At 36.7% G+C, this 12,404-nt stretch overlaps 1 protein-coding gene across 15 annotated transcripts in view; it reads right to left on the bottom strand.

The window, feature by feature from the left end:
* The window catches only part of MAST2 (microtubule associated serine/threonine kinase 2), a 218,721-nt gene that overhangs the window by 149,084 nt on the left and 57,233 nt on the right, over positions 1 to 12,404 (bottom strand). The window contains exons 1-2 of one of the 15 annotated variants that reach the window (XM_030495072.1): positions 2,892 to 6,186; positions 2,694 to 2,799 (exon numbers count right to left, since the gene is read on the bottom strand). The exons of 13 other annotated variants lie outside the window; for them this stretch is intronic. In XM_030495072.1, coding sequence (XP_030350932.1) covers positions 2,694 to 2,732 — 39 coding nt within the window. In that variant the 5' untranslated portion in view covers positions 2,733 to 2,799; positions 2,892 to 6,186. Of the gene's footprint in view, positions 1 to 2,693; positions 6,187 to 12,404 lie in introns of those variants that run through there. One more of the 15 variants, XM_030495075.1, reaches the window with a different exon arrangement.

Below are 12,404 nucleotides of genomic sequence, written 5' to 3'. Positions count from 1 at the left end.
CAAAAAAAAAAAATCAGTTGTCTTTTGTTAGTCAGCAGGAATAACACACAAAAGGAAAGAGGTGTGCTCATAAGGTGTGTTCATAGTCTTTATACCAAGAACTCACTGAAAGGAAACAACAGGGGGAAAGGCAGGAGAGAAGGAAGACTGAAAAATCACCAAAAAATAAAAAGGATTCTACTATATAAGATGTCAAATGAGCAAGATATGAAAACAAAAAAGGACAAAACCCCTAAAAGATGGAAGTCTTAGCAAAGCAACATCAGGACAAGTCTAAATCAACTCTGTTAAAAACAGCCCAAAAAAGTCAGAGGTTATCAAAGTAAAGAAGAAACACTGTGGGGGAAGGGGGTAAAATAAAATAAAATAAAATAAAATAAAATAAAATTAATAAAATAAAATAAAATAAAATAAAATAAAATAAAATAAAATAAAATAAAATAAAGCTGAGAGAATCAATTTGTTCATCTGAATCAATCTTTAGGAGTCAATTTGTAAATATTACATGAAATAGAACTAATAGGTTGTGGAAAGTGTTCTTCTCTATCAAGATATAAAGGAAACAATATTTTCACAGGGTGAGTGATTAAGTACCAGAACAGGTGCCAAGAAAGGCTGAAAACCTCCATGCCTAGAAATACTCAAAACCAGCCCAGACAAGAACTTCAGTAACCTGATCTAACTTTGGAATTAGTGCTGCTTTGAGTGGAGAGATTGGATTAGAAGACCTAATTTAAGCTGTGATGCTCATTTTAAAAGCCATCAGCATCCAGTTTGAATTAGGAAAGTAGCTTTTTTTTCCATCAGTTGCTTTCCAAACTATTATCGCCAGCTCCCAAAAAAAAAGGAAGTAAAACATATTGCCTTGGCAGTGCCAACATGAACCAACAGCTTTTTAATTTTCCTGATTGTTATCTGTAAAACAGTCACTTTCCTGAGACACAGCATCTTCTAAAAAAAAAATCTATTGCAAGAACAGAAAAAAAGTCCAGCATTAACTTCCTTGTCGACTTACACATCTGCCTTACTTCCTGAGGTCCTTTTAGCATGTTTCCTTAGTTCCTGAAGCGTTTTCTATGTAGGCACCTATATATATATGCATGTGTATTTATACATACCTACCAAATGCGTACAGACACACCACCACATACAGACAGCAAATACTCAAGACTACTAAAATTATCAAAGTCTACCACACTACACAGTTAAATCAGGGAAACGCATCCTCACTCCCAGCATGTCTTCTGCTGACACTAGTAGACATTTGGGCTCCTTCAACCTCCCTTCCTTTTCCAATACTGCTCTGAAGCATCACTATGAAAACCACTCCCCTACACATCAAAGAGATACAACATCCCAGAGAAATTCTAGGCTCAGGAAAGCTCTAAACAACCAGCATATAGGGCTTGAAAAATCTGACTATCTGTGGTCAGAAGCAAATTTCTTGGTTATGAAGTTCCAACTAGTTAAATATATTAAAAATAAGTATCAGTTTATCCATAAACAATCTTACTTATAGACTGTGTACCTATATACTCAGTTAAACAAAAATTAAATGCAGCTAATTTTATGATGAGCAAATACACTACCATAACATACTGCCACCACTGTATACGCAGCACAATATGTCAAGCTATTTCAGTAATATTAATAAGCTGGCACAAAGAAAAAAACCAAAATTTACACAAAATATAAAAAGGTGAGACACAGAACATATTCAGATAACAAAACAATTGCTCTGCGATTGCCTTAAAGCATCAGTAAGGTATGAATGGTAGTATGCTAAAATGGTACATTTGTTTTCCTCAAAGGAAGTTAAATTAACCATGCCTATCCTATTGTTTAATAGGCGAGGTTCATGGTCTATAAACAATTACTTATGCTAGCAAGTATGTAATAGGCTATATCCCATTACAATGCAAAAGAAAAAAAGGAATATGATGCTTTCAAGCGAAAAATCTATTCCATGCCCAGCTCACACAAGATTCTGGAGCTCACTCACTCCCAGCTGGTTTACTCCATAAGAATCAGTTCAGTCATCGTACATGACTGACACTAACATAGATTACAATTGTTGTCATACTAGTGCAGTTGAATAAAACTTCCACAGCACCACTACAAAAATAAAACTTCACTAGTGTGTTAAAGTTCAAAACAAATTGCACAAGTATTTATTTCAACTTGATAGTTGGTGAAAATAAAATATAAATATTATTTGCACTGTAGCACTGCATTCTGTGCATTCGAAATAATAAAGCAGCATAGTTCTAAAATAATTGAGAGTATTCACTCTGCTTTGACATTTGATTTCTAAATAATGCTCAACTAAAATGGCTACTCTAAGGCAAGCCTGAAAAGTCACCTAACAGATTTTTATAAGTATCTGGTAAAATGACGTTTCAAAAAACAGGTATGCCTCAGAGTTCAGACTTCGCTTATTTCCGTAAGAATATTCACAAGACTACTAGATATAAACCAAAAAATTAACAAACTGTGCTTTACTACTTTAAACAAAATCCTACTTTAAATTAATAAAATACAGGTGAAAACAGAAAAGCTCAGATTCTAGCCCCACTGTTACATACTCGGTCTACCTGATGTAGTTCAAAAGATCGTCAGCAATTCTGCGAGACTGTCGACACTGCAAACAGGAAGGGAAAAAAAAAAAAAGAGGAGACTGAAGTTGCACTTACCTGCAGCCCTCTTCTTCGAAGAATACTTGAATCATCCATATTTCGACTCTGCTGATCACAAATCCCTGCTAAAGCTCGCTCGCTTCTGGCTGGCTTTGCTCTCTAACTGTTAAAGAAGTCCATTATTTTCAAACTTTTCTCTCCCTCCCACCCCCCCTCCGTCCACTTGCTAAAAATAGGACGTGGTCTTTCACTTGCCTGTCATGAAAAGCTGCAGCCACGGTCTCTGACTATCTGTACGTAATTTTGCCTGCCTCTTTTGTGGCAGATTTAGCAGGTCACATTGGGAAAAATCTGTTCGACTTTCCTAAATCTTTTCAAGGTTGGATGTCTGATTCCCCTCATACACAAAACAGTCTAGAAAAATATAATAATCCATGACTCCTTGTAAGGCCGAAGAGTGGAATTTAATTCAGATCCCACACAAACATATTTCTGCTTTATTTCAATTTACTTGAGCTGTTACAAGGGATCAGTAAACTACAACAGCTGCCTTCATTTACTGTTTATAATAAGCTCACAAAATCCAGGTCACATTTCCTTTAAAAAACACACAGTCACACTTAACTAAAAAAAAAAAAAAAAATCAATTCTGTGGACACACAGGATACAGTACTAAAATACAGAAAAAACCTCCCTATGAAAGAAAAGACATTTTATTTTCCCAAATTTTGAAAGATTCCTTTACTCCTTTGTATGACCAAGCGACTGTCAGATTCTTCAGCTACTGTCACACATTCTTTGTTTCTGCTATCTCTGAGGTATGCTGGTCCCCTTCTTGTATGCAGCAGACACGGCACATTCTTTAGTTCATTGCTGAGATCTTGCGACTCTTACATGCTGAAGGGTCTGGAACACATGTTGCAAGTTCTGAACATTTAAGAATTCATCCATCTATTCATCACTGACAGGGCTGTCTTAAGCCCTTCCCTCACCATCACCCATAGCAAAAAGGCAAAAAAAGAAAGAAAAAGCACAGTTCAGCTGAGGCTTTTTTCAGTCTGTCCTGCAGTTTCTGTTTTCCAGCTACCCTCACACAGACCACCACAGCAAAGTCAAAAAAGGCTTTGCCCCTTTATGTATGTTATCCCAATCCCATTTTAAAATATGAGCATATAGCCTGTGTGGAAAAATAAACAATGCTAATGCTTCTAGCTATACCACACACCATTTCAACAAAAATAAAAATCTAGGTGTATTCATCCCAGTATTACTTGAACTACTGAGCATGTCAAGGAGACTTTGTCCTACACATGCCCTTTCTACATCAGAAATGAAAAAAGGAACTATCACAAATATAATGCACAACCTACTGCCGCAATGACCTTCAGCTTTTTAGCAGAAAGCTAAAGCAACAGATTTCATCTCCTGATAAAAGCATAGGAAGAGCCTATAACTTCGGAATACATATACTGTATTTAAAAAGAACCTGGCCTCAGCTTCTGAAAGATTTCACAAGAGCTATAAAAGAAATCAAACTTCATCGAGAGCTGTGTTTATGAGGGGATTTCAGCCAGACATCCTGAAGTGTGCAAATGCAACAACAACGAGAGCCCAGACCGTAGGCTGCCTACCACAGCTTGATGAAGTGTTCCTGTTCCCACAGTTATGACAGCTGCAAACCAAGAAAAGTCTCAATGCAAGCACGCAGGTTGATGGTGCTTAAAGGAATAGATATTTACATGGAAATCTTTAGCTGATCTTCATGCTAAGTGACCGAGTCACATGAGCTAAACACATCACTGTAAAGTCAGCTGAAAGCAGATACAACTCAATCCCATTCACCAGCCTCTTTCTGATCCTCTGCGGAGCGAGTGTGGTCTTTTATTGTGAGTAGCTAATAAATCCTCATCTTGCCGATACCTCCTTCCATCTGCCGTTTTAAACAACTGAATGCTGAATTAGGTCTGCAGAGTCTTTGTGAGCTCCCCAAGAGGGCAAGCAGCCGCACAGAGGCTGAGCAGGCAGCTCATTTGCATGGAGTATACTGTACCATATAAAAAGCAGCGCGCTAGTAAAAACAACTCAATGAGCCACTTGATTTTAAAGGAACAGTATCTTCTTTTGCAAACAGAACTGGAAAACATCAAGCCGTGCACAAAACTCCACATAGGAACTTAAGAATGTGTCACAAGGGAGAACAGCAACAGAAAAATACCAGTAAAGCTCTGTTTAAAAGCAGACTGAGACATAAGATGATCATATTTCTCCACTGTGATAATATTCATGATGGATTTCAGTATTGCTTCCTGTATTTTGCCATCAAATAGGCTTCCTTGGAAAAATATACCGAAGACTGTAACTTTGCTTATCAGACATCAGTGTCAAACAAATTCTATTTTTCACTTTAAAAAAAAAACCCATAGAAACAAAACACTTTGGCATGCATACTCAGATATGTAACATGCATTTTGCAGTTTATTTTAGTCTACAATAGATTTTAGCAATGTTTACATTAGACCATGCACTGGCTGGATCATTGATCAGCCTCTTCTGACTAAGGCCACCAGCATTAAACAACATACGCTGTGGGAGGAATCAAGGAATCTTAGCAATTATGCAATACCATTCACATTGCATTTTCCTCCTAAAATTGCCACTAAATGAAAATGTTTAAGCCTGATAACAATAGTATACACCCCACTTATTTCTATAACATAACTGAAAACATTCTCATTAGCACATATACATCTAATCCTTCCTGGATTATTTACCTTAATACTCAGACACTGCCAATTCTCAAAATGTCTTCACAAGTGACTTATAATTGATTGAGGCTGGCACGAGGCTCAAAATACCATGAGAATCATCTGTTCTCTTCCAAATTTCAAGCTTTCTTGGGGAGAATGCTTTCAAATTGGCTGCCTGCCACACTTCCCCAGTTTCTGGGGTAGAGAAGCCAACCAGGGCTGCTGCAAAAAAGCAGGCATGGTTTTTCCTCTAGCTTCCCTCTCCCCTTCCCTTCCTCTGAGCAAACAATCCTTATTTAAATGTCAGATAAAAAAAAAATCACCAAAAAGATCCTGAAAGTGGTGACCACCTTTTCTCCCCTCCCATTTAACTGTTAACACTCACCCACTCTTCCTTTTTCTTCCTTCTACAAAATCTAACACAGAAAAGCAATGATGAAAGAGGGTGGGAGAGAATACCTAGTACCAAACTGAATGAAGCAAAGGAGAAACGGGATTTAAAAGCAACTCTCTGACATGGAAAATTTTTCTTACAAAATATTACCTTTAGAAATTTATCTGTCATTTCATCAAGAGATTACGCCATCTGTAGACATTCGTTTTAATATCCTAAAAGGTCTGCAGGTTAGGTCTCCAACGAAAAATGAGAATGTATTTGTATAAGACATTTCACTAAGAGATATATTACTGAAAGATATTAAAGAAACTGAATTACAGGAAATATAATTTTACCATTTATATAAAAAGTTAATCATAAACCAAATTTCTCAGTTTTCAGATGCAGGCAGCATTTAGAAAGGGCCTAATAAAATATCTGTTTAACAGAAGAAAAATTCAAAATAAGCAGGTCATATAATATTTGAATCCTTTAAGAATTTAAGAATTAAAGCATCTACATTGGCACTCAACTTCACTAAAAAGAGTAAAATAAAGAGGAAGGGGGATAAAAAGAGGGAGCTCAAAGTTTGTTCACCAATCAGTAAGATCCAACTCAATTTTTGTTCCTCCATCAAATTAACAAAACTGGAAAAAAAAATGGGTTTTTTGCTCTGCAGCAATGAGAAAAGAGAAAGGGTAGCGTGGTATTGGGATCATTTGGACATAATCCAAGCCATTCCTGTTTGCCTGCAGCTCTCTCTCTGAAAAAGCTATTCAATCTTGATTTGAAGACATCAAGAAATGGAAAGAGACATGAACTTCCAGTAGGTATGTTCCTGCAATGGTTAGTCTGGTAAGAAGGGAAGGACAGCTTACCAGCTTGCCAATACTGGGATGAATTAAATGAGGCTAAGAGCAATTTCCAAAGAAACAAAAGGAAGTACTGCTGTATACAATAGTCATGTTGGCTATTTCTTGCTGTAAAAGGCTGGGGGCGGGAGGAGGGTGGGGAAATCATGAACACAGCTAAAAGCCTTTGGACAAATTCATTGAAGAATCTGCCAAGAACTCTTATAAGAGGAAAAATACACTGAAGACGATCCAGAGTCACAAGCAGCTGCAAGTGTTCCAGGAAGAGACTCTGCCTTAGACACCTGCTAGCAGATATAAGCTAATGGGCTCATCCAATATAATCATTCTATGTTTTTATTTAGGTAGAAAGTACTAACAAAGGTAGTGCTTGCTGAAGACAACAGTGTCCTGCATCCTAAAAGGCATCAGCTCTACAAAGGAACTAGGGTAACAGGGAAATTGTAAACTGAAAAAGAATTCTCAACACAGCTTTATAGCTGTAACAGTTCATGTAAGCCCCGAACAGACCAAAAGAATTCAAGCCATAAATGAGTGGCATTGTCACTGTTAATGGTATTTATGAAATCATTACAGAAAATCACATCTGCTACCTGTATTTCAAGATGAATACTGATAAACTGCAAAAAGCCACCAAGATGTTTTCAGGGTAGAAAAATATGAGAGTTAGAAGACTTAAGTAACTCAATCTCCTTCAATTAACACAGGAAAGCCCACAAGTATGACAAGATAATCAAGAATATTAAGAATATACCTGGAATTATACTCCTTACACACTAGACAGCAACAAACCCTACCTCTCTAGGAGGGGCTTGTTCTTAGATATAGGTCAGCATTTCATTTCTGTTGATAACAAGAAATTTCATCCTTGCTGATTCAGACCTCATCCCACTGCCTCCTACCAAAATCTATTACTCCTCTGTCTTGCAGAAGAAAAATCTGAGAGGTTAAAACAGTTCCAGTAACTGCCTGAAGATGACTGGAGTTTTCCATCTGTCAACTTCAGCACAATCAAAGCAACAATTCTTTCAGTTAATCTGCAGCCCACAGGTTTTCAAATAGCATCAGTGGAAGATGACCAAAGGCGTACTGATTTCACAGATAGGAAAGCAATGACCACAGGAGCTCGCTATGAAGTAGTGTGATTGTTCCTATGTACAATACATTTTCTGAAAACATAAATGAGAAATTGTGGAAAACCCTATTACTCACATTTTCTAATCACCAAAGCAACTGCAAAGGGGGATAAATATATTAGAGTGCACATATACATAGGCACAAAGACGTATCTGTGTAGAATCACAGGGCTCATCTTTGAGCTGTGTTTAGTTTGCTTGTACTATCTATGCTGAACATAAAATACCTTCTACATACCTTAAATTGATATTGAAATGAGGCATATTTCAGGAATCACTCAACATTCATGGAAAATGTTTCATTCAGTTTATTAAGAATTAAGTAAAATATGAAGGAGACATTCATTTTGCTATGACTTCCTAGTCTTTTCAGATTTTTGGCACTGCATCCTGCCATCTTTTGTGATCTAAATCATTGCATCAGAACGCAAACCTACCTTTACCATAAAAGCAAAACCAGTAAAAGTTATCTTAGCAATCAAACCATTACATTGTGGATAAAACAGTTGTGTACTCTCTAGCATAGGTTAATTGAATCCAATATCCGCACACCTCTCTCACATGCAGACTCGTAACACTAGAGGCCTAAGTCCACTTACGTTGACAACTTAGAAAAGGTATTAAGCCACTTGTGATATTTAGTATTGACTACAGAAACAGCAGAAAGCTGATCCATACAACTGGAACCCCAGCATGGGAGAATGGTGTAAAGGATGATCCAACGATGAGTACTCCCATCTAAAAATCAGGTTAAAAAGCCCAACAGCTTCTTAACTGTCTGCAACAAGACGTAATGTTTTTTATTGCATACTTTTATTATCAAAGAACTTTTCGGAACAACTGATCTAAAACACTGAGATTCAAAATCACATTTTTCATTATTCAGAATTCATTATATTTCTTACCGTATTTAGTCAAAACTAAAAGCAACAGAACATCAAGCTGTGGCAAACCTTAAAGATATAACATTTCCTTACATAACATGTTGTCTGCTGGGAAAAAAAGATCACTTTTCAAAAGATCATCAGCTGACAATTTCAGTGGCATTTTTTTAAGTCTTTGGTAACATTTGTCTCTGCAACCCAAATGAGCCAAATGTTTCGCTGTCAATCTGAAACTTAAGTGTTTGGGGGTTTTATTTATTTGGATCAAGCTATGTTTATCTGGAGATTTAAAAACGTGTCCCTTTGAGATAAACTAACAGACTACTGAAACAAGGAAGGTTGATGAGGTAACTTGGCGCTCAAGCTAAGGAAACTCGCCTGACAGCTTGTCTGAATTTCTTCTGGATTTCTTGCCTATTTACAAGATTCAGTTTGATAAAGTTAGACCTTTGGAGCAGAGCCCTGCATTAACAACGAACCCTAATGGGAACTCTTTCTGAACCACAAGCAGCTCTGCTTATGAGGCTTAGTCCCAGGGATAAGAAATGCTGAAAAGAAGTCTAAAACCCTTAAGGTTTACACAATAATCAGGCTTCCACAGTGCATTTTCCATTTCCAGTTTGTTAGGTTTAGACTCCTGGGCAAGGCTGTCCCATCCCCCACATTCAATGCATTATGAGAGGCGGCACACCCACTAATCTTCCATACAAATGTAAATTTGCTGTCGACAAGGGTGGAGGAAAGAGTTCATTCATCTACACACGGGCTGTTTTCATACTGTACCAGAATAGGTATATTCAGGAGAGACACCGGCTTCCAGGCAGAAACAAGTTCCTTGGCTCAGGCCCCTTTAAAAGATAACATCGTTGGAAAGGAATCCTCAAATTAAACTTTAGTATTTACAGAAGATGCTGAATTCACTATACAAACATTCTTGTTCTGAAGTTAAACTGGCATTAGAGCAGAACGGAAACTAGCTTCTCTCATGTTACATTTCAAATACCATTTTTAAAAGAAACACTTTTTTCGAGAGGCAGAGTCTTTTTCAATATATGCTGGAAATTTAAACCGGAAGAAGCTTAATGTCTGTTTAGTAAACATTTAGATGATTTTACCAAAATCAACATTCTCCTTTATTGTGTTGTGCTTTAGACATCACTACTTAGACATCAGCAGTGAATGTCTCTAATCAGAATGGCAACAGAAGTAAAGCTCAAGGACCCAATACCAACTCTCGCGTGTTTCTCTAACGAAAGGTATTGGTATATACTGAAAAGTTTACAGAAGCAACAAAACCCATAACTTCAAGAATTCCATAAAAAAGACATCGTGAACCCAGTCAGCCCAGAAGCTATTTTGCCATAGAAACTGTTTCAATAAAAGCTACAATCACAGACGGATCTCATCTCATGCAAACACACACTGAGAAGTACCCCAAAAATCCTACTATACATAGGATCTCCTCCACTGTCCTCTTCCACACTCCTGGCTAGCAGCACTCTTCCTGCAGCCTCACCACAGCAGCAGTGGTTCCCATACACATACTTGCCTTTTCTCCAAACTCTTCCCAAAATTTTCTGCTTCCTATTCTTACTTCATCAATGAAGCCACATGTAACTTTGAAGTACAAGCTAGACAACTTTTACATAGAGACAGCACTCCCTTTACGGGCTTAGAGAGCTTTTCTTGAAAATTGCAGAGGTATGAGACTATGCCATGCTGTATTTCACTGTATTTTCCTCTCAGTTGTACCCATAGGATATTTGTCATTTTGGACACTCAATTCTTCAAAACAAGCACTTGGTGCTTTGCAAAACGAGGAACCTCTTCTATTACACTAGCATAACATTTAGAAATAATGAATTAGACCATCAGACGTACTCATTGGGAAAAAACCATGAAAGTTAACAACTGATTTTTCTTCAATTACGATGCTACAGCACTGAATACATTTTTCCAACTTAACCCACATGCAACTCATTTCAATATGCATTGAATTTTACTGTAGTTTCCAGCTGACATTGAAGTGCTTGGACAAGTCTCCAAAGATGGCACTATTTTGCCTGCTTAAGACCAACATGACATACATTCAAACACCACCTTTGAAATTAACACTTGCAGATGATAAGCCAAAATATTTGGAGTTAGAGGGTTTTACTCTCCTCAACTGATCTATACCAGACTAAGCTTACATTGATATCTAAGGAGACATCTCACAGCAGGGTTTTTTGCCAATTCTGACAGATTTTATTCTTCCTTTTCTGGTCTCAGACAAAGTTTTGCAATTCATTTCTCACAACTTAAAATGCTAGACATTTAAAAGCTGGTTGTTTTTAATAGATATCCCTCTTCCCAACATTTATCCACTAAACCAGAAAAAAAAAGATAAAGAATAAATTCATTCAGGCTTTCAAAGACTTACAGTGCAATGACAAACTTTCTTTTTACTCTTCCTCTCCTCCAGGATCTGTGTCACACTTCCCATTTTTATGAGGCCTTCTCTTTGGTTTTTGGTTTGCCTTTTTTTTTTTAATATGAAAGCTATTTTTCCTCCAAAACCAGCAGGTGCACTGTAATAATTTGGCAATCTCTCAAGTTTTTTTTGGTTTTGTTTAACAGAACCTATTACATTTAGTCTGGGTAGAAGAAACAAAAGACTGTAAGAGATGTTGACTTAAAGCCTCAAAAGACTATTTCTCAGTGGAAAAGTATGACATTCGTTATTTTAAAATGCACCTTTAGACAACCTTTTTCCATAAAATTAGCAGGTAAAAAAAAAAAAAAAGGCTTGGATTTCAAATTTAAATGCAAAATATACATATTTTTTTATCTGGATAGATACATTTTACTCCAAATTCAATTCAAACAATTCCTATGCATGATACTACAATACTGCCAAGTCCAGCAATGAACATTTCATAAAAACAAATGTGCTTCATTGCAGCAGCAACATATTTACAATATAGATTCTTTAAACATTTCAGGCATCCTACTGAATTACTAATACAGCATTGAGTTTAGCAGTTGAAATCTTTTGGGTTTTGCTTTAAAAAAGAAAGAAATCTAAACTTACCAGAAAAAAATTGAAATATGATTTTCATGCATCATTTGAATTGTCACCTGGGCTTTTGCCTCAAGAACTCGACAGAGAATATCAATGTGTTAATTGAAACAAGCAGTATGTGATCCACACGACACCTTTAGCATATGCATCCTTCCAAGGGCTGACAAGAGCTTTCTTGGATTTTTCAGCACTAGAGTCTAACTGTTTCCATTTTCAAGCTAAAAATATGAACAAAAATCTTACACATTTATATAAATATGTATTTTCCCACCAGTATCAGACAACATTGTATCTGTCTTGAGTCCTCAAAAAATAAAATGGGAGTATGGCAACATTGGCATGAAAGTGTTGAAAACCCCATCTTTAAAAGCTGCATTTCTCTTCACAATTCAAAAGGCCCAGAAAAATAAATTCAATCAGAAACCTAGCTCCATGATGGAACATTCTTACTGATGAAGGAGAATGAGCTAGTGGATGTAACAAGGCAAAGCTCAATACTCAAAGCTATCATAATTTAAAATTAGACATAATTATCCTTAACAAAACCAAGCACTGTGGAAAGGGGCTTTGGAACAGCTGCTCCTCTTCAATTTAAATGCTCATTTGTTTTACATTGACCTAGAAATCAGTATCCTCCTAACCAAAAGCCAATTAGATAATAGTCTCTCTTTCAAGCTTGTAGAATACTA

Source organism: Strigops habroptila, chromosome 8, assembly GCF_004027225.2.
Source record: "Strigops habroptila isolate Jane chromosome 8, bStrHab1.2.pri, whole genome shotgun sequence".
Lineage (NCBI taxonomy): Eukaryota > Metazoa > Chordata > Aves > Psittaciformes > Psittacidae > Strigops > Strigops habroptila.
The sequence above is the reverse complement of the archived record's forward strand: the minus strand, read 5'-3'. Positions and strand labels throughout refer to the sequence as shown.